Here is a 23,455-nt window from a genome sequence, read left to right as displayed (position 1 = left end):
GTCAGCTCGGGGATTCGATCTTGCAACCTTTCAGTTACTAGTCCAACCCTCTAACCACTAGGCTACCTGCCGAGTAGCGCCGAGGTCCTTCACAGTTTTATTTGAGACGACTGTACAGCCATTAAGATTAATTGTCAGATTCAACAGAAGGTATCTTTGTTTCTTGGGACCTAGAACTAGCATCTCTGTTTTGTCCGAGTTTAAAAGTAGAACATATGCCGCCATCCTCTTCCTTATGTCTGAAACACAGGCTTCCAGGGAGGGAAATTTTGGGGCTTCACTATGTTTCGTCGAAATGTACAGCTGTGTGTCGTCCGCATAGCAGTGAAAGTTAACATTGTGTTTCCGAATGACATCTCCAAGAGGTAAAATATATAGTGAAAACAATAGTGGTCCTACAACGGCGCCTTGAGGAACACCGAAATGTACAGTTGATTTGTCAGAGGACAAACCATCTACAGAGACAAACTGATATCTTTCAGATAAGACAGATAAGATCTAAACCAGGCCAGAACTTGTCCGTGTAGACCAATTTGGGTTTCCAATCTCTCCAAAAGAATGTGGTGATCGATGGTATCAAAAGCAGCACTAAGGTCTAGGAGCACGAAGACAGATGCAGAGCCTCAGTCTGACGCCATTTAAAGGTCATTTACCACCTTCTGTAACGGTTTTCTTCCAGGGGTGAAGGAGAGGACCAAAGTGCAGCGCGGCTAGTGTTAAACATGTTTAATAAAGAACAAGTGAAACACTACAAACAACAATACAAAATAACAAATGTGCAAAAACCGAGACAGACCTATCTGGTGCAGACAATCACAGAGACAGGAAACAAACACCCACAAAATCCCAACACAAAACAAGCCTCCTATATATGATTCTCAATCAGGGACAACGATTACCATCTGCCTCTGATTGAGAACCATATTAGGCTGGACATAGAAACAGACAAACTAGACACACAACATAGAATTCCCACCCAGCTCACATCCTGACCAACACTAAACAAGCAAAACACATAATAACTCTGGTCAGGACGTTACACCTTCACAAGTGCAGTCTCAGTGCAATGATGGAGTCTAAAACCAGACTGAAGCGTTTCGTATAAAGTTTTATATACATTGTTTGTCTTCAGGAAGGCAGTTATTGTGTTTTTATTTCATTTTTTACTTTAGTTTATTGAGTAAATATTTTCTTAACTCTATTTCTTGAACTGCATTGTTGGTTAAGGGCTCGTAAGTAAGCATTTCACGGTAATACCTGTTGTATTCGGCATATGTAAGAAATACGTTTTTATTTTATTTTATTATATTTTTTGTGGATTATGGCCATAATTCCTCCTGTCTCTCTGGAATGTTGTAATATTCTAAAACCAACAATATAATTTAGCAGATGCGATGGCTGTCCTCTATTTGGAGAGGGTGGATGGCCACAAAGGAAAATTGGAGCAGCAGACACTTGATCCCCATATTGATTGATCCTAAGCATTAGTTTGAAAGAGAATCCCAAGGACAAATGTTACAGAACACCACCTCCATGTCTCCTTTGGAATCCCATTGGTTATCTGGAACCACCATCTCTACTGCATGCTCTTCAGTTGCTACTAGACGCAGATGTTGGGTCCATTTTGTATTTTCCCCACTAATGGTTAAGGTTAGGATTGGTTTCCATTGTACCAACTGATATTCTCATCAACACATATTTTCTTGCCAATGAGAAGTAACATCGGTTACAATTCTAACTATTCAATTCTTCTATGTTCCATGGCATGTGAAATTATTTGAAAGGATTTGTAATTTGCAATCATAACTGTGCATAAAGTCTGCTATATGTAGTGATTAGTAGAGGTTTCTACAGTACTGTATTTCAAAATAATAGCATATTTTGCTCAGTGCATATATATGACCTGATGTCTTTTGCTTGTCTCTGTTATCTCTAACTCTGAGTTATTTCAATGGGATCAGTATTTAATCAGATGATCAATGGTGAATTCCTATTGAGAGAACAGGCTATGTTGTGTATTTAGGGTCTTCTGGTGTTATTGAACCATCATGGACCAATGGGGAAAGACCCCACTGTCAGAACTAGTCGAGTAGGGTGAAGTTCCCCATAGACGCTGATATTGGGTCACTTTTGCATTTTCACCATTCATGTTTAAAGTTAGAATTGGGGGAGTGGATGCTGATCCTAGATGTGTACCTAGTTCCATCGTATCTATGACGAGGGTGTCTGTCTTTCTGAGTTGCTTTTCTAAACCATACTACAAAATTGGACTATAAAAGGCTGTAGATATTTAAATCTCTTAATATACTTTGCTGGTTTACTCTCAAAAGCTATCATATCACAAAATAATAGGAATACCCCAAATGTGAGAATATTTAGCAATTTGTTATATAATCACATTTCTATTTTGTCTTCTAGGTCAGAGCTTGGGATGAATAACCCCAAAGTGACAGAAATGATTCATTTTCTTGTCTGAGGTAAGACTTCTGTTATTTAGAAAAGTGTATGCCATTTATAGATATGGTCCTACGAAACATAACTTTTAAGTTATTAACTACTAGCATGCTAGCAGATACGCATAGACTCCTAGTCATTACGCTAACGCTAGTTAGCATTGGCTCGCAAAACTACCTCTAACTTCCTTCATTCTGGACACAGAGACATACAAATGGTATCCACGAGTTCATCTGATAGATAAAGGGCCTCCTTGCCAAAATCCAGAAGTATACATTTAAAGGGGAAATCTGCAGTTGTTACATTTTTACACTCCCCAGCAAGAAAACCAAATAATGTTGCTCAAACAGAAGGGGGAACTAACAGAGTCACTGACCACAACCAAAACGAAACAGATGGGGTTTTAGGATGGGTTCTGAAAGACACTCATGGGGGTGTCCACTGAAAGTTGACTAGCAACAACAACTGAAACCCACCATGAGTGCCCACAAAATTTTCCCAAGAAGAGGCAAACAAAATAAAAACCCACACCAAACTTAAAAACAGGACGCAAACCAAAATGATAGAGAAAAGCGATTGTTTTGTTCTTGAAATCAAATAGTGAGAGCCAACTAAAGGTGTTAATCCTCTATGGTGGTTCTTCCTGTGAAGTTAAATCACACTGCAGCACACCGTGCGGGCTGCCGCAGAATTCTATGGCAGGTTATTTAAGTGTCAGCCATTGTTGCCATTAATGCTAGTTAGTGCTAGTTTGACCACAAGTGGGCATCTTTGAGAAGCATTTGACAGTCTTTAATATTGGCTGTACTAGAGAATTTAAAACCTTTTTTTGTAAGAATGTAGTATATGGGATTGATTTGAATACATTTTGCTTAATTAATTTGATTATTATTATTATGGTGTTTCTATTCCAAGAAAAACGAAACCCTTAGGGTTTCCATTAGGAAAATATGGCACTGTACAACATGACCGGTCGGGAGTAGGCTACAGTACTAAGAGCAAAATAATCCTAACATTTCCACACCCTAATTGTAGTCTAACCAATACCCAAACGGAGATTAAGTGAAAATAAAAATGTAATTGATTTATCAAGACCAGTCCCCATGCTTGTCTCAGAGCAGCACGAAACGGTGCTGAAATAGTTGACCACAAGCAGGTAGGCTATTGTTTGTTGGGGGGAATTTTCACACCTACAATAGCCGGGATATTAAACTAATCGTTGGATAATAGATTGGCTATCGGAACTCATTAACACATGTTACTTTGTGTGTTTCGATATTTTCTCTCTCTCTCTCACACACTTGCTGTCTTGACCTCTGAATGCTTAGCTATGAAAAGCCAACTGACATTTTCTCCTAAGGTGCTGACCTGTTGCACCCTCTATAACCACTGTTTATAATATTTGACCCTGCTGGTCATCACTTTTACATTATATTGAAATTCCAGCGAGACTATTCAAGCCATCGACTTGGTTGAAGATGATGGGCGAGCGGCAAATGCAGTCTGGAATCTTCTTGTGAATCCAACCACGGTGTCAGATTTAAAAAATATTTAAAAAATGCTTTACGGCGAAAGCATACCTTACGATTATTTGAGAACATAGCCCAGCAGACAAATCATTACAAACAGTAACCAGCCAAGTAGAGGAGTTACACAAGTCAGAAATAGAGATACAATTAATCCCTTACCTTTGATGATCTTCATATGGTTGCACTCAGCAGACATTCATTTACTCAATAAATGTGCCTTTTGTTCGATAAAGTCTCTTTATATCCAAAAACCTCAATTTTGTTTGCGTGTTTTCTTCAGTAATCCACAGGCTCAAACGTAGTCTAAACAGGCAGACAAAAAAATCAAAATTGTATCCGTAAAGTTCATAGAAACATGTCAAACGATGTTTATATTCAAACCTCAGGTTGTTTTTAGCCTAAATAATCAATAATATTTCAACCGGACAATAACGTCGTCAATATAAAAGGTAAACAAGAAAGGCACTCTCTCGGTCGCGCGCATGAAAAAGCTCTGTGACACTTTAGGGTCCACTCATTCAGACTGCTCTTACTTCCTCATTTTTCAGAATACAAGCCTGAAACAATTTCTAAAGACTGTTGGCATCTAGTGGAAGGCATAGGAACTGCAATTTGAGTCCTAAGTCAATGGATACTGTAATGGCATTGAATAGAAAACTACAAAACCCCCCAAAAAATACTTCCCGAATTGATTTTTCTCAGGTTTTCGCCTGCCAAATCAGTTCTGTTATACTCACAGACCCTATTTTAACTTCTTGGCGCTACGGATCCCGTTACCGGGATCATTTTCCTAAACAACCACTGAATTGCAGAGCGCCAAATTCAAAAATAATCCTAAAAATATTTATAGTCATGGAATCACAATTGAAATATACCAAAACACAGCTTAGGTTGTTGTTAATCCACCTATCGTGTCAGATTTTGAAAATATGCTTTACAGCGAAAGCAATCCAAGCGTTTGTGAGTGTATCAGTCAATGCTAGAACAGTTAGCCTTATATTAGCTTGGTCACGAAAGTCAGAAAAGCAATAAATTAATCGCTTACCTTTGATAATCTTCGGATGTCTGCACTAACGAGACTCCCAGTTACACAATAAATGTTATTTTTGTTCGATAAATATTAGTTTTATAACAAAAAAACGCCATTTGGGTTGCGCGTTATGTTCAGAAAACCACATGCTCGTTCCGGTCCTGAAAGGCAGACAAATTCCAAAAAGTATCCGTAATGTTCGTAGAAACATGTCAAACATTTTTTATAATCAATCCTCAGGTTGTTTTTAACATACATAATCGATAATATTTCAACCGGACGATAACCTACTCAATAAAAGAGAGAAAGAAAATGTCGAGCTACCCCTCTCGCGCGCAGGAACTAATCAAAGGACACCTGACTCGTTTTAAAAAATCGAAAAATTTATTTTTCAAAATAAAAGCCTGAAACTATGTCTAAAGCCTGGTCACAGCCTGAGGAAGCCATTGGAAAATGAATCTGGTTGATACACCTTTAAATGGAGGAGGGGCAGGAACAGGGATATTTTTCTTTTAAAAAGAGCACTTCCGGGTTGGATTTCCTCAGGTTTTCGCCTGCAGAATCAGTTTTGTTATACTCACAGACAATATTTTGACAGTTTTGGAAACTTTGGAGTGTTTTCTATCCTAATCTGTAAATTATATGCATATTCTACGATCTGGGCCTGAGAAATAGTCCGTTTACGTTGGGAATGTTATAAAAAAATATATATATATCTGGCCCCTAGCGTCAAGAAGTTAACAGTTTTGGAAACTTTAGAGTGTCTTCTATCCAAATCTACCAGTTATATGCATATCATATCTTCTGGGCCCGAGAAGCAGGCAGTTTAATTTGGGCATGCTTTTCATCCAAAATTCCGAATGCTGCCCCCTACCCTAGAGAAGTTACAAACTATAGTTTTGGCAAGTCGGTTAGGACATCTACTTTGTGCATGACACAAGTAATTTTTCCAACAATTGTTTACAAACCGATTATTTCACTTATAATTCACTGTATCACAATTCCAGTGGGTCAAAAGTTTACATACACTAAGTTGACTGTGCCTTTAAACAGCTTGGAAAATTCCAGAAAATGGCTTTAGAAGCTTCTGATAGGCTAATTGACATAATTTGAGTCAATTGGAGGTGTACCTGTGGATGTATTTCAAGGCATACCTTCAAACTCAATGCCTCTTTGACATCATGAGGAAAATCAAAATAAATCAGCCAAGACCTCAGAAAAAAGGTAGACCTCCAAGTCTGGTTCATCCTTGGGAGCAATTTCCAAACGCCTTAAGTTACCACGTTCATCTGTACAAACAATAGTATGCAAGTATAAACACCATGGGACCACACAGCCGTCAATCCGCTCAGGAAGGAGACGCGTTCTGTCTCCTAGAGATGAACGTACTTTGGTGCGAAAAGTGCAAATCAATCCCAGAACAACAGCAAAGGACCTTGTGAAGATGCTGGAGAAAACAGGTACAAAAGTATCTATATCCACAGTAAAATGAGTCCTATATCAACATAACCTGAAAGGCAGCTCAGCAAGGAAGAAGCCACTGCTCCAAAACTGCCATAAAAAAGCCAGACTACGATTTGCAACTGCACATGGGGACAAAGATCGTACTTTTTGGTCTGATGAAACAAAAATAGAACTGTTTGGCCATAATGACCATCGTTATGTTTGGAGGGAAAAGGGGGACGCTTGCAAGCCAAAGAACACCATCCCAACCATGAAGCACGGGGGTGGCAGAATCATGTTGTGGGGGTGCTTTGCTGCTGGAGGGACTGGTGCACTTCACAAAATAGATGGCAGGAAAATTATGTGGATATATTGAAGCAACATCTCAAGACATCAGTCAGGAAGATTGTAACGTCCTGACCAGAGTTCTTATGTGTTGTGCTTGTTTTAGTGTTGGTCAGGACGTGAGCTGGGTGGGCATTCTATGTTGTGTGTCTAGTTTGTCTGTTTTCTGTGTCAGTGTTTGTGCCACACGGGACTGTGACGGTTAGTACGTTTGTTGTTTTGTATTCTTGTCTAGTTTTCATGTCATTAAATTATGGAAACTTACCACGCTGCACATTGGTCCTCCGATCCTTCTCGCCTCTCCTCGTCTGAGGAGGAGGAGGACGACTTAGACTGCTGTTACAAAGATAAAGCTTGGTCGCAAATGGGTCTTCCAAATGGACAATGACCCCAAGCATACTTCCAAAGTTGTGGCAAAATGGCTTAAGGACAACAAAGTCAAGGTATTGGAGAGGGCATCACAAAGCCCTGACCTCAACCCTATAGAACATTTGTGGGCAGAACTGAAAAAGCGTGTGCGAGCAAGGAGGCCTACAAACCGGACTCAGTTACACCAGCTCTGTCAGAAGGATTGGGCCACATTTCACCCAACCTATTGTGGGAAGCTTGTGGAAGGCTACTCAAAACGTTTGACCCAAGTTAAATAAATTAAAGGCAATGCTACCAAATACTAATTGAGTGTATGTAAACTTCTGACCCACTGGGAATGTGATGAAATAAATAAAAGCTGAAATAAATCAATCTCGCTACTATTATTCTGACATTTCACATTCTTAAAATAAAGTGGTGATCCTAACTGACCTAAAACAGGGAATTTTTACTCGGATTAAATGTCAGGATTTGTAAAAAAAAACTTAATTTAAATGTATTTGGCTAAGGTGTATGTAAACTTCCGACTTCAACTGTACTTATATGTTCAGTATATATTCTTATTCCATCCTTTATTTATATTTGTGTGTATTGGGTAGTTTTTGCGGAATTGTTAGATTACTTATTAGATGTTGCTGCACTGTCGGAACTAGAAGCACAAGCATTTTGCCACACTCGCAATAACATCGGTCAAAACGTTCTAGGGAGGGGCTGTACAGTCATTGCTTTTGTCCAATCACAATGCAACTTAGGTTTTGAGTTACACAGCTAAGAGCTGAAAAAGGCAATGCTTGTGGAATGTACAGTGCATAGCAGAGGCTTGGGCTTCGTGCTGTTGCTTTCTTCTCCTGTTCGATGGTTTCTTTGGTGGGCAAGGGATTTTTCTCTTGTGTCTCTGTCTTCTTCAACTTGGTCTTGTCGAAGTTAGCGACTTCAGCGAGATCTGGCTTGTCAGACATGTTTGCAGAGGATCTGAGTTGTACTGGCTACTGATGTGTCTCAATCCTGATTGCGCAGAGAACGAGTGAAAGATGTTCATACGTATTGTTGACCCCAAGATGGCCTGCTATGCCACCATCGTGAGCCAACTCAGTATCTCTTGTCGAAGCGTAACTGAAACAACAATTTGAGATACACTGGGCCAATCTTCTTGCTGAGATGTGGCGCATAAATGCCATTTCCTCATTAGAACACCATCTCTGTCAAAGTAACCCTCACTGTCTTCATCAAACTTTTCCTCTGGAAGTATGTCTGTTTAGCAATCAGCTGCTTCCTTGACCATGAAGTGTGAACTGTAGGAACCCTCTCTTCCTTCAGCGATCCTACAAAGTCATTCACCTTTGGGGTTTTTCAAAGGAGAGGTCAACTAAGGAGGTTTACCGAAATCAGAATCACCCATAAATGTCTCAGACAAATCAACCATGGTGGGATCGCTGACATCCTCCTCAACTATAGACTTGCTCCTGGTGCCTTTCTTAGACATAGCACGTGTAACGCCACATGCTGGGAACACTCTAGGGTACTTCTCTGATAACCCATCAGGTTGCTCTACTCTGGGTTCCTTACTAACGACAGGATTTGGCACGACCTTCCCTCCAGTTAAATCGTTTTCTAAAAAGAATGAGACCCCCTTCACCGGTAGGCTAGGCCTCACTCCAATAACAATGGATCCAGAAATAAGATCAGACTCGAGTTCCACATTATACAAAGGAACTTCCATGCAACCCATCGCCACACCTTGTACTAGTCAGACAAAAGCAAAACACCCACCAAAATGAAGGACTGGTCTGCCCCAGTGTCTTGCAGTATCTTCACCGGCTGCTTAACAGCATCGCCGCTCTGCAGAGATACGAACCTATCTGAAACAAAGGAGTCATACATATCTGATCCAAAATCTTGTTTAGGAGATGCACCAGTGCCAACCAGAGACTTAATGGACTAGAGTGCTCCCAGAAGAATAAACTGCTTTTTCTCTCTCTCATTTTATATGTTTCAACTTAGGACACAAAGAGACTATGTGTAATTTCTCACAGCAGTAATGACAAACAGACGGATATGAAAAAAACAGCTTGTAAGCCTGAAGGATAGCAGCTTTATCAGTGTCATAATCTGAACTCTTATCAAGAGATAAACACTTTGGAGGTGCAGTGACCAAGTACCTCGAGGCCATTTTAGGGATGTGGCAATCCGCTCGTTGAAATGCAGTACAAGCCGGCTGTTCTGACCAAGATCAAACTCTGTTGAGGGTGCAGGATGGCCTTACTGGATTTGGAGTGTTTCCAGATCTATCTCTCTTAGTCGAATGGCATGCTCACATTCCTGTTCTCATTGTCTGGCTGAACGCTCATCTTGTCTTTCCCTGTGCTCTCATTTCTGTTGCTCCAATCTCTCCTCACGATCTCTTTCCTTTTCCTTGTGCTCAAGCTCTAATTTCTGTGGTTCCCATTTTGCCTTTAGTTCCACCTCTCGCAGTTGCACGTCTATGGGGTGTACTCTACCACCCGTAGGAACCTTTTCATCATCCTCCATCTCTGGAATGATTTCCTCCTCCACCAAAGCAGTGTAGACTTATTTAATCAGCATGTGCAACTTTGATGTCAATGACGAGCAGATTCACCTTCGTACATTTATCTAGCATGTCCCATGTAGGGTTTTCCACAAATGCTTCCAACTTAAAGTCCATGGTTTTTATTTTATAAGCCTGTGTGTTTATGCAACTTTCCAAATGATTCCACCAATCTTATAACCCCTCAGGGGTGGATGTCAGTGACAGAAACTCTACAACAAGTGTCTTTCGACCATTCAAGTATCTGGGCACAATGGAGCTTCCGAGTAGGTGATTAGACTGACTATCATGGGAATCATGATCATGGTAAACAAGACCCCTTTTGTTACGTTCCCCAGCAAGAAAACCAAATAATGTTGCTGAAACAGAAGGGGGAACTAACAAAGAGTCACTTCCTCCTCCACTATTTTTGGACTTTTAAATTAAATATATATACCCATTGGTTCTTGAAGAGTGTAACTTATACCTCATGAGCTTAGTTCAATTGTCGTACCCCATCAAAACCCCAAATATACGTTTTTTTACGTCAATGTTTGTAAACACTGTAATTGTAAACAAACACTGTATATCCTGAACGCATGGTTCAAACTATATTTTTTATCTCATGGATGGTCAGTCCTTGCTTCCAAAGCTATGTCTATGCATTTGAGAGTGGTTACATTTCTCCAGCCCTATTCCTCAGCTATTTACAGTGGCGGGGTAACCACTTTAACTGATGACCTTAATAATTTGTTATCCCATTATTGGAAATACAGGAAGTCACATTCTGTTATGAAGCAGTGCAGGACAGAGTGATACAGTTATACAGGCCTGAAATGTGGACAATGTTTTAATAGCAGACACAGCTCTTTTAGCCCTTTGTGTTTCAGTTCACCAGAACAGACAATGTAGAGGTGCTAGCGCTGTACTGTACCCTCTCTGATTCCCCCCCTATTATCACATCCTGTCTTCACATACTCTTCACATTCTCAAAACGATCCACTCACAACTTTTCAGTCCACTAATGCATGGAAATGCGAAAGTTAGCATTTTCAAATTTCCCTGATGTGTGTTATTGTGAAATATGGGTAGAATAATCAGAATTATGATGGTTTGCACATTTGTGGCCTGCTGGAGGTCATTTTGCAGGGCTCTGGCAGTGCTCCTCCTTGCACAAAGGCGGAGGTAGCGGTCCTGCTGCTGGGTTGTTGCCCTCCTACGGCCTCCTCCACGTCTCCTGATGTACTGGCCTGTCTCCTGGTAGCGCCTCCATGCTCTGGACACTACGCTGACAGACACAGCAAACCTTCTTGCCACAGCTCGCATTGATGTGCCATCCTGGATGAGCTGCACTACCTGAGCCACTTGTGTGGGTTGTAGACTCCGTCTCATGCTACCACTAGAGTGAAAGCACCGCCAGCATTCAAAAGTGACCAAAACATCAGCCAGGAAGCATAGGAACTGAGAAGTGGTCTGTGGTCACCACCTGCAGAATCACTCCTTTATTGGGGGTGTCTTGCTAATTGCCTATAATTTCCACCTTTTGTCTATTCCATTTGCACAACAGCATGTGAAATTTATTGTCAATCAGTGTTGCTTCCTAAGTGGACAGTTTGATTTCACAGAAGTGTGATTGGAGTTGGAGTTACATTGTGTTGTTTAAGTGTTCCCTTTATTTTTTTGAGCAGTGTATATATACGGTACCAGTCAAAAGTCTGGACACACCTGCTCATTCCGGGGTTTTTCTTTATTTTTACTTATTTTCTACGTTGTAGAATAATAGTGAAGACATCAAGACTATTAAATAACACAAATGGAATCATGTAGTATCCAAAGTGTAAAAGGCCAGCATCCCAGAGTCGCCTCTTCACTGTTGACGTTGAGACGTGTTTTGCAGGTACTATTAAATGAAGCTGCCAGTTGAGGACTTGTGAGGCGTCTGTTCCTCAAACTAGACACTCTAATGTACTTGTCCTCTTGCTCAGTTGTGCACCGGGGCCTCCCACTCCTTTTTATATTCTGGTTAGAGCCAGTTTGTGCTGTTCTGTGAAGGAGTAGTACACAGCATTGTACGAGATCTTCAGTTTTTTGGCAATTTCTGCTTATGCTCCAGATTCTCAACTAGTCTAAAGAAGGCCAGTTTTATTGCTTCTTTAATCAGCACAACAGTTTTCAGCTGTGCTAAGATAATTGCAAAAGGGTTTTCTAATGATCAATTAGCCTTTTTAATAAACTTGGATTAGCTAACACAACGTGCCATTGGAATACAGGAGTGATGGTTGCTGATAATGGGCCTCTGTATGCCTATGTAGATATTCCATAAAAAATCTACCGTTTCCAGCCACAGTAGTCATTTACAACGTTAACCATGTCTAAACTGTATTTATGATGAATGTGATGTTATTTTAATGGACAAAAAATGTGCTTTTCTTTCAAAAACAAAAACTTTTCTAAGTGACCCCAAACTTTTGAACGGTAGTATATATAGACACATTATACAGCAATGTGATGGGCACTGCACTGTGCAATTTGGGATTAATCAAGAACTACTACTGGTACTATTAGCAACCAATGATCTCACTGAATGCCTTGTTCAATGTCCAATGGCACTTCACTCTAACACATTTCAAGGTTGATTTGCTCGGTACTCATTTGAGTGACACTTTTGTGAATTGATGTTTCAATTGTCCTTGCCACTGAGTGGGCATTATTGAATTGCAACTTTTATGTACCTCTATTTTATGATCATCTCTCTCATTGTTTAACACGGACTCTCTTTCTTTCAGTGAAGCCTCAAGAGAACATTTTTTTGTCATCCTATAAAATGATGCCAAAGGTATGTTTTTTATTGATCATGGTTGGTATTAGAGCGTTGCCTGATGACTCATACAGAATTTAATTATGCTTCTCTATATATCGCTACATACATTCATCGTGGAGAAGAAATGTTAGTGGATGTGGCACTTTGCCCTAGTAATATATATGGGTAGCAAGGCAAATTAGAGTGCACATACACGTTTTAGAGGTAGTTAAATTTCCCAACTAGTAAAGTTTTCTCCGACCTTATCTATCTGAAAACAGTACAAGTTAAGTGTGTTCATCTATGTTACACAGAATCCTACAGATGCAGAACCATATATGTAAGAAATAAATAATAAAAATGGACAAATGTGACATGTCATTATATATATTTTTTATATGAAGTAATACAGTATGGTGCAATACCAGTCAAAAATTTGAACACACCTACTCATTCAAGGGTTTTTGCTTTATTTTTACTATTTTCTACATTGTAGAATAATAGTGAAGACATCAAAACTATGAAATAAATAAATCAAAATATATTTGAGATTCTTCAAATAGCCACTCTTTGCCCTGATGACAGCTTTGCACACTCTTGGCATTCTCTCAACCAGCTTCACTTGGAATGCTTTTCCAACAGTCTTGAAGGAGTTCCCACATATGCTGAGCACTTGTTGGCTGCTTTTCCTTCACTCTGCGGTCCAACTCATCCCAAGCCATCTCAATTGGGTTGAGGTTGGGTGATTGTGCAGACCAGGTCATCTGATGCAGCACTCCATCACTCTCCTTGGTCAAATAGCACTTACACAGTGTGTTGGGTCATTGTCCTGTTGAAAAACAAATTATAGTCCCACTAAGCACAAACCAGATGGGATGGCATATCGCTGCAGAATACTGTGGTAGCCATGCTGGTTAAGTGTGCCTTGAATTCTAAATAAATCACTGACAGTATCACCAGCAAAGCACCCCCACACCAGCACACCTCTTCCTACGTGCTTCATGGTGGGAACCACCCTCGGAGATCATCTGTTCACCTGCTCTGCGTCTCACAAAGACACGGCGGTTGGAACCAAGAATCTCAAATTTGGACTCATCAGACCAAAGGACAGATTTCCACTGGTCTAATGTCCATTGCTCGTGTTTCTTGGCCCAAGCATGTGTCTTTTTATTATTGGTGTCCTTTAGTAGTGTTTTGTTTTCAGTAGCAATTTGACCATGAAGGCCTGATTCACGCAGTCTCCTCTGAACAGGTGATGTTGAGATGTGTCTGTTACTTGAACTCTGAAGCGTTTATTTGGGCTGCAATTTCTGAGGCTGGTAACTCTAGTGAACTTAACCTCTGCAGCAGAGGTATCTCTGGGTCTTCCTTCACTGTGTCGGTCTTCATGAGAGCCAGTTTCATCAAAGCGCTTGATGGTTTTTGCGACTGCACTTGAAGAAACTGTCAAAGTTTTTGAAATTTGACTGATTGACTGACCTTCATGCCTTAAAGTAATGATGGACTACCGTTTCTCTTTGCTTATTTGAGTTCTTCTTGCCATAATATGGACTTGGTCTTTTACCAGATAGCCCTATCTTCTGTATACCACCCCTATCTTGTCACAACCCAACTGATTGGCTCAAACGCATTAAGAAGGAAAGACATTCCACAAATTTACTTTTAACAAGGCACACCTGTTAATTGAAATGCATGCCAGTTGACTACCTCATGAAGCTGGTTGAGTGAATGCCAAGAGTGTGCAAAGCTGTCATCAAAGCAAAGGGTTGTTACTGTGAAGCATCTCAAATCTAAAATATGTTTTGATTTGTTTAAAAAAAAATTGGTTACTACATGATTCCATATGTGTTATTTAATGGTTTTGATGTCTTCACTATTATTCGACAATGTAGAAAATAGTAAAAAATTAAGATACACCCTGGAATGAGTAGGTGTGTCCAATCTTTTGACTGGTACTGTATATGCCATGTAGCAGACACTTGAATCCAGAGTGACTTACACAAGTGAGTGCATATGACCCGGAAGTTGCTAGTGCCATGCTCTACTAACTGAGCCACAATCTCAATGTTGTTGCTGTGTGTCTGACCCTGTGACCTTTGACCCTTTGTGTGTTTGGGAGCAGCAGCTGACCCGCACCTCACCTGGGAGTGTGTGTTCCCTCCGTGGTATCAGCATCCCAGGATCCCTAGCCGTGGCCATCACAGTGAGTCTGCACCATAAGGCAGCCACTCCTCCACACACACCCTCGTGGGGACCTAAAATGTTTTTCCATTCAAAATCCTATTTTCCTTAACCCCTAACCATAAACCTAACCCTTACCCTAACCCTAATTCTAACAATAATTTGAACCCTTAACCTAACCCCAAAGCTTAAAATAGCCTTTGTCCTCGTGGGGAGAATTTTCCTTGTTTTACTATCCTGGTGGGGACTTTTGGGGATTTCAGATCCCCACAAGGATAGAAGAACAAGACCACACACACACACACACACCTCACATGACAATGCAATCCCATGTCATGTTCTCCCTCTTCTTATATTCCTCTTTCCAGGCCAAAATGGACAATCAGGTCATTGGCTATAAGGACTTGGCAGCCATCCCCAAAGACAAGGCGATACTGGACATCGAGAGGCCAGACTTAATGATCTACGAACCCCATTTCAATTACACGCCTCTGGAACTATCGGAGGTGCCCCGAAGCAGAGAGGTCATAGGGCATACACACCACCCTCCATCATATTACAGCGCTAAGGGTTTCCTCTCAATCCTAATGGTTTACCATTAAGGTTTAAGGCGCGGATATCCTTCTCTTGTTTGGAATGCCCCTATTGTATTCAGGATGTATTTATATGATTAACAGTTAAGGATCATATGAGTTTTTGTCTGTCCTACTACGACACAAGTGGTGTTCTATCAAGACAAACATAATATAATTGTCATTGATTACACTTTTTTAGCTAACCTGTTTGACTAGTTAAGTGATTCTAAGGTACATTTAGCCTGTTTGGCCTGCGTGTAGTGTTCTCTCCCATGCAAACACTTGCAAGCTGAGCCTCAATTGGCACCTTATTATATAGTGCACTACTTTTGACCAGAGCCCTATACTATTTAGGGAAAAGGGTGCTATGTGGGAAGCAGACTTATTACAGAGATCAATGGAACTCAATAAGGGCTTACTAGAAGTTGTGATGTGATCAGATTTTGTAATTTCTCTTTGTCTGGCAAAACTGACTCTACCCGATTAGGCCTGTAACACTGTCTGTCAAACAATGTCTATGTCTCACTAAGCCCACAAAGGAGAATGCAGCCTAGGGAGAAAATACAACTGATCAAACAGCCCTCTGTTTCTTTTCTCTCCTTCAGAGGTCCATGTCTCCGTGTTCATTCTCCCACCCGGCTTCTCCTGAGGTAAGATGGATGGATGGGGTCTGTGCTCTCGGATGAAGAATCATTTGAGCTGTTAATTGTCAGTCCACTGCCCAGTACCCCATAAAGAGCTCTATCTCCTCTCCTATCTCCTTCTCATACGGTCACACACACCTACTGTTTGTAATTATGGAATCGTTATTGAAAGGTTTTGTGCTCCACTGGAATGGTTAAAAACACACACACACACACACACACACTTAAGTGATAATGCCCTCAAAGCAGGTATTTGGAGGATATATTTGCACATGCCTTGGGCCGGCAAACCATGCCAATTTATCCTCCAAACACCGGCTTCGAAGACATTATTGCTTTTATACAACGTGTTACCAACATATTCCAATAATGATTAACATATTTTCATTAAATACGTTATTTTAATTAATTTATTCATACTATTTCATTCTCCCACAAGATATAGTCCCCACACAAATCTAGGGTTGCTACCCAAGCTGGCTTGTCGTTCGTTCTATCAGTTCGGCCGCCAGAGACGCGACCCAGTCGTTAAGCGAGATCCAAATGCAGACACAGGAAGGATGGTTGAGCTCCGATATTTATTAATCCAAAGGGTAGGCAAAAGGAAGGTCGGGAACAGGCGACAGTTCATAAACCGTGTCAGAGTCCAAAACAGTACCAGACGAAGGGGAGTCTCGAGGTCAGGCCAGGCAGGGGTTCAGTAACCAGATTAGAGTCCAAACAGTACAAGGGGATAGGCAGGCTTAAAGACAGAACAGGCAGAGTGGTCAGGCAGGCGGTTTCGGAGTCAGGACAGACAAGGGTCAAAACCAGGAGGACTAGAACCAAAAGAGACTGGGGGAAAAAATAGGAGCAAGGAAAACCGCTGTTTGACTTGGCAAACAAGATGAACTGGCACAGAGAGACAGGAAACACAGGGATATATACACCGGGGATAACGATCACACCGGGGAGACGATCACAAGGACAGGTGAAACAGATCAGGGTGTGACACTGTCTGTCTCGTTCCAACATGTTCATTACCATAGGACAGCTGGAGATCGAATTTCAATATTGGAACAATGTTGCAAATGGCAGAGAGACAGATAGCAAGGTTATTACAAATCTCCACTGTTGAAAACCAAATGCTATTCTAAAAGAAATTGGAAATAATGTCTATGTTTTTACGGTGTAGATCTAGTATATAAATTGCATGGCTGAGCTGATGAGACAGTGGATTGTGCAATAAGATAGAATAGAGTTAAAAAAATAATACTTTTTTTATTTATTTCACCTTTATTTGACCAGGTAGGCCAGTTGAGAACAAGTTCTCATTTACAACTGCGACCTGGCCAAGATAAAGCATAGCAGTGCGACAAAAACAACAACACAGAGTTACACATAAACAAACGTACAGTCAATAACACAAAAGAAAAATATAATTAATATATGTACAGTGTGTGCAAATGTAGAAGAGTAGGGAGGTAGGCAATAAATAGGCCATAGAGGCGAACATAATTACAATTTAGCATTAATACTGGAGTGATATTTGTGCAGATGATGATGTGCAAGTAGAGATACTGGGGTGTAAAAGAGCAAGAGGGTAAGTAATAATATGGGGATGAGGGTGTGCTATTTGGCTATTTGGCTGTGTACAGGTACAGTGATGGTTAAGCAGCTCTGACAGGTTATGCTTAGTTAAAGAGGGAGATAAAAGACTCCAGCTTCAGAAATTTTTGCAATTCGTTCCAGTCATTGGCAGCAGAGAACTGGAAGGAAAAGCAGACAAAGTAAGTGTTGGCTTGGGGGATGACCAGTGCAATATACCTGCTGGAGCGCGTGCTACAGATGGGTGTTTGTTATGGTGACCAGTGAGCTGAGATAAGGCGGGGCTTTACCTAGCAAAGACTTATAGATGACCTGGAGCCAGTGGGTTTGGCGACGGATATGTAGTGAGGGCCAGCCAACGAGAGCATACAGGTCGCAGTGGTGGGTAGTGTATGGGACTTTGGTGATAAAACGGATGGCACTGTGATAGACGACATCCAGTTTTCTGAGTAGAGTGTTGGGGGCAATTTTGTAAATGACATCGCCGAAGTCGAGGATTGGTAGGATAGTCAGTTTTACGAGGGTTTGTTTGGCGGCATGAGTGAAGGAGGCTTTGTTGCGAAATAGGAAGCCGATTCTAGATTTAATTTTGGATTGGAGATGCTTAATGTGAGTCTGGAAGGAGAGTTTACAGTCTGACCAGACACCTAGGTATTTGTAGTTGTCCACATATTCTGGGTCAAAACCATCCAGAGTAGTGATGCTAGTCGGGCAGGAGGGTGCGAGCAGCAATCGGTTGAAGAGCATGCACTTAGTTTTACTAGCATTTAAAAGCAGTTGGAGGCCACGGAAGGAGTGTTGTATGGCGTTGAAGCTTGTTTGGAGGTTTGTTAGAACAGTGTCCAAAGAAGGACCAGATGGATACAGAATGGTGTCGTCTGTGTTAGAGGTGGATCAGAGAATCCCCAGCAGCAAGAGCGACATCATTGTTGTATACATAGAAAAGAGTCGGCCCGAGAATTGAGTCCTGTGGCACCCCCATAGAGACTGCCAGAAGTCCGGAGAACAGGCCCTCCGATTTGAAACACTGAACTCTGTCTGAGAAGTAGTTGGTGAACCAGGCGAGGCAGTAATTTGAGAAGCCAAGGCTATGGAGTCTGCCGATAAGAATGTGGTGATTGACAGAGTCGAAAGCCTTGGCCAAGTCGATGAAGACGGCTGCACAGTACTGTCTTTTATCGATGGCGGTTATGCTATCGTTTAGGACCTGGAACGTGGCTGAGGTGCACCCAAGACCAGCTCGGAAACCAGATTGCACAGTGGAGAAGGTACGGTGGGATTCGAAATGGTCGGTGATCTGTTTATTAACTTGGCTTTCGAAGATTTTAGAAAGGCAGGGCAGGATGGATATAGGTCTATAACAGTTTGGGTCTAAGATGTCTCCCCCTTTTGAAGAGGGGGATGACTGCGGCAGCTTTCCAATCTTTGGGGATCTCAGACGATACAAAAGAGAGGTGGAATAGGCTAGTAATAGGGGTTGCAACAATTTCGGCAGATAATTTTAGGAAGAGAGGGTCCAGATTGTCTAGCCCAGCTGATTTGTAGGGATCCAGATTTTACAGCTCTTTCAGAACATCAGCTGTTTGGATTTGGGTGAAGGAGAAGCAGGGGGAGAGGGGGCGGTTTGGGCAAGTTGCTGCAGGGGGTGCTGAGGTGTTGGCCGGGGTAGGGGCAGCCAGGTGGAAAGCCATGGCCAGCTGGGGAAAAATGCTTATTGAAATTATCGATTATCGTAGATTTATCGCTTGTGTCGTGTCTTTGGCATCATTAAACTGAAGACTTATTTTTATCAAATAAATTCTCTGTAATTATTATTACGTGATTAAACTAACTTAATCATGTAACTGTGATTAACTAGGAAGTCGGGGCACCAAGGAAAATATTCAGATTACAAAGTTATAATCTTCCTAATATAACTTTCAGATATTTTAATATCTGATCAATTAGTCTTCTAATTAATGAATTATTCTTTACCTCACCTTAGTCTCATTCCAAACGTCGTAAATTGATGGTTATCTGCACAAACCCAGTCTTCTCTATGAATCATCCATTTCATCCATCATCCATAACTAAATAATCACATAAATGCATAAACAAACAAACAATAGATATAGTTACAAGGAAATGGGGAAATGTGCCCTAGTGGGCTAAACCGGCATGGCGGCTTGTTAGACAAAGATACTGAGGAGGGCGCGAAAGATAAGACACTACAAAGTTGAAAATTATAACAATTGAAATGCTAATCCTTTACACATGAACGCTCACTCATTCGGGAATAATTGCAATCAATATATATATTTACGCTCAGTGTGTCATCGTGATCTCGGTTTATCCGCCCTCTCTCTCTCTGCCGTGGTTAGAATGGATAGTTCAGAGTAACATTCAGCAATAGTTGTTATAGGATAGATGTTTCGGCGGTTGTCGGCCTTCACGTTCACGGGTACATAATTCCTAGCTGCAGACTAGTAATTAGTATCAAAGATTTGTTCTTATTCTGTCGGTATCGATAGTCTCAAAATTTAACCTGTCTAGGACTGGGAACCACGTTCCGCTAGCGGAACCCCTCACCAACAGCCAATGAAATTGCAGGGCACCAAATTCAATCAACAGAAATCTCATAATTCAATTTTCTCAAACATACAAGTATTAGACACCACTTTAATGATAAAATTCTCGTTAATCCAACCACAGTGTCCGATTTCAAAAAAGCTTTTCGGCGAAAGCAAAACATATCATTATGTTAGGTCAGCAACTAGTCACAGAAAGCATACAGCGATTTTTCAACCAAAGAGGGGAGTCACAAAAAGCAGAAATATTGATAAAATGAATCACTAACCTTTGATATTCTTCATCAGATGACACTCCCTGGACAACACGTTTCACAATACATGTATGTTTTGTTCGATCAAGTTCATATTTATATCCAAAAACCTCAGTTTACATTTGGCTTTGCCTCCAAAACATCCCGTGAATTTGCACAGAGCCACATCAAATCACAGAAATACTCATAATAAACATTGATAAAAGATACAAGTGTGATTCACAGATTTAAAGATATGCTTCTCCTTAATGCAACCGCTGTGTCAGAATTTTTAAAAACTTGACGGAAAAAGCAAACCATACAGTAATCTGAGTACGGCGCTCAGAGACCAACACAACCCAAGAAGATATCCGCCATGTTGGAGTCAACATAAGTCAGAAATAGCATTATAAATATTCACTTACCTTTGATGATCTTCATCAGAATGCACTCCCAGGAATCCCAGTTCCACAATAAATGTTTGATTTGTTCCATAAAGTTCATTTATGTCCAAATACCTCCTTTTGTTAGCGCGTTTGGTAAACAAATCCAAACTCACGACGCGCGTGCAAGTTCAGCGGAAAGTACGGACGAAAAGTCCAAAAAGGCTGTTTACTCTGGGCACGCTGAAAATGCTGCCCCCTATCCATAAGAAGTTCAACTCCAAAGGGAATTGGAGTTTCCTTTATTAAACAGTTTAAAATCACATGACATAATTTCACAAATAGTTTCATCTTTACTCATTCATTTTATACAACAATTAGATGCAAACCTCATAACTGAGACTTTTGTATAAACAGGGTTATGGTAATGTGGCTGTATTGTCTCTCATGAGTTTCACGAAATTGTACAAAATGGACCAGTTTGTAGCTGGCTACTTCACCGACAGTTTATACATTCTCCAGAACATGAACATTGTTCAGTTCTCAAGTTCTGTGATGTGGAAGAAATTCCTTTGTTCTCCTGTGAAACCTTTTCTCTCTCTATACTGTCTGGCCATGAGGAAGAGAGTCTCCTCCAGGAATTTACGACCTGAGATAACAGCAGCCTGGGTGTAGGCGAGAGAGAGAGGGGGAAGGCACGCTATACCCAAAGAGCGCCACGTCATGACATTGGTGACAGTGTTTCCGCTCCTCAATGCAGTGGGCAGCTGGGAGGAGGTTTGGAATTAATGCTACAGGAAGCAAATTTCTGTTTGAAAAAGCTAGTCTTAGCTTTCCTAACTGACTGTGTATATTGGTTCCTGACTTCCCTGAAGAGTTGCTATTCGATGCTAATGCAGAACGCCACAGGATGTTTTTGTGCTGGTCAAGGGCAGTCAAGTCTGGGGGTGAACCAAGGGCTATATCGGTTCTTAGTTCAAATTTATTTGAATGGGGCATGCTTATTTAAGATGGACAGGAAAGCACTTTTGAAGAGCAACCAGGCATCCTCTACTAATGGGATGAGGTCAATATCCTTCCAGTATACCCGGGCCAGGTCGGTTAGAAAGGCCTACTCGCTGAAGTGTTTTAGGGAGCGTTTGACAGTGATGAGGGGGGGTTGTTTGACCGCGGACCCATTACGCACGCAGGCAATGGTGATCGCTGAGATCCTGGTTGAAGACAGCAGAGGTGTATTTAGAGGGCAAGTTGGTCAGGATGATATCTATGAGGGTGCACATGGTTACGTATTTTGGGTTGTACCTGGTAGGTTCCTTGATAATTTGTGTGAGATTGAGGGCATCTAGTTTAGATTGTGGGACGGCCGGGGTGTTAAGCATGTCCCTGTTTGTCACCTAACAGTATGAACTCTGAAGATCGATGGGGTGCAATGAATTTACTTATGGTGTCCAGGGCACAGCTGGGGGCTGAAGCGGTCTATAACAAGCGGCAACGGTGAGAGACTTGTTTCTGGAAAGGTTCTTTTAAAATAATTGTTTGGGCACAGACCTGGATAGTATGACAGAACTCTGCAGGCTATCTCTGCAGTAGATTTCAACTCCACCTCCTTTGACAGTTCTATCTTGTCGGAAAATGTTATAATTAGGGATGGAAATTTCAGGATTTTCGGTGACCTTCCTAAGCCAGGATTCAGACACGGCTAGGACATCCGGGTTGGCGGAGTGTGCTAAAGCAGTGAATAAAACAAACTTAGGGAGGAGGCTTCGAATGTTAACATGCATGAACCCAAGACTTTTACGGTTACAGAAGTCAACAAATGAGAGCGCCTGGGGAATGGGAGTGATGCTGGGCCTGGGTTAACCTCTACATCACCAGAGGAACAGAGAAGGAGTAGGATAAGAGTATGGCTAAAGGCTAAAATAACTGGTCGTCTAGTGAGTTCGGAACTGAGAGTAAAGGGGGCAGGTTTTTGGGCACGGAAGGATAGATTCAAGGCATAGTGTACAGACAAGGGTATGGTAGGATGTGAGTACAGTGGAGGTAAGCCTAGGCATTGAGTGACGATGAGAGAGGTTTTGTCTCTTGAAGCACCATTTAAGCCAAGTGCGGTCACCGCATGTGTGGGGGGGGTGGAACAACAGGGCTAGCTAAGGCGTATTGAGCAGGGCTGGAGGCTCTACAGTGAAATAAGACAAAAATTACTAACCAGAACAGCAATAGACAAGGCATATTGACTTTAGGGAGAGGCGTGTGTAGCCGAGACATCACAGGGTCCAGTGAGTAGCTAGGCGAGCTGGAGGCACGGAGATTCAGACAGATTCAGACAGCTAGCAGCAGGCTAGCAGATGGTCCTCAGGGGGATGTCGTAACGGGGGAGCCTGTTGAAACCCCCTCGGATAGTTACGTCATGGCAGACCAGTCGTGATGGATCGGCGGGGCTCAGTGTCGGCAGCAAAGGGTCCAGGCCAATTGGCAAAAGAGGTAATTGAAGCCCAGGAATTCTTGATAGATCTATTCGGCTAGCCGGGAGATGGGCCTAGATTCGAGGCTAGCTCCAGGCTAACTGGTGCTTGCTTCGGGACAGAGACGTTAGCCAAGAGTAGCCACTTGGATAGCAGCTAGCTAACTGCGATGATCTGGAGTAAAGGTTCAGAGCTTGCGGTTGGAATCCGGAGATATGGTGGAGAAAAGCAGTCCGATATGCTCTGGGTTGATATCGCTCTGTGCTGGCTGGCAGGAGTTGACCGGGCTGAAGCTGGCAGATGTCCCA

General features: G+C 41.7%; 1 protein-coding gene across 15 annotated transcripts in view; it reads left to right on the top strand.

Moving 5' to 3' along the window:
- Window positions 1-23,455, top strand: part of LOC139576327 (dematin-like) — a 125,968-nt gene that overhangs the window by 31,581 nt on the left and 70,932 nt on the right. For 10 of the 15 annotated variants that reach the window (XR_011675093.1, XR_011675092.1, XM_071402302.1 and 7 more), the window contains exons 2-6: window positions 2,419-2,477; window positions 12,502-12,551; window positions 14,638-14,718; window positions 15,065-15,220; window positions 15,877-15,921. Coding sequence is in view for 13 of the 15 variants with exons in the window: in XM_071402302.1 (XP_071258403.1) it covers window positions 12,540-12,551; window positions 14,638-14,718; window positions 15,065-15,220; window positions 15,877-15,921 (294 nt within the window). In the remaining 2 variants the exon portion in view is untranslated. Of the gene's footprint in view, window positions 1-2,418; window positions 2,478-10,852; window positions 11,085-12,501; window positions 12,552-14,637; window positions 14,719-15,064; window positions 15,221-15,876; window positions 15,922-23,455 lie in introns of all 15 variants that reach the window. The other 5 variants (XM_071402301.1, XM_071402300.1, XM_071402299.1 and 2 more) reach the window with 3 other exon arrangements.

Source organism: Salvelinus alpinus, chromosome 5 (assembly GCF_045679555.1).
Source record: "Salvelinus alpinus chromosome 5, SLU_Salpinus.1, whole genome shotgun sequence".
NCBI lineage: Eukaryota > Metazoa > Chordata > Actinopteri > Salmoniformes > Salmonidae > Salvelinus > Salvelinus alpinus.
The sequence above is the reverse complement of the archived record's forward strand: the minus strand, read 5'-3'. Positions and strand labels throughout refer to the sequence as shown.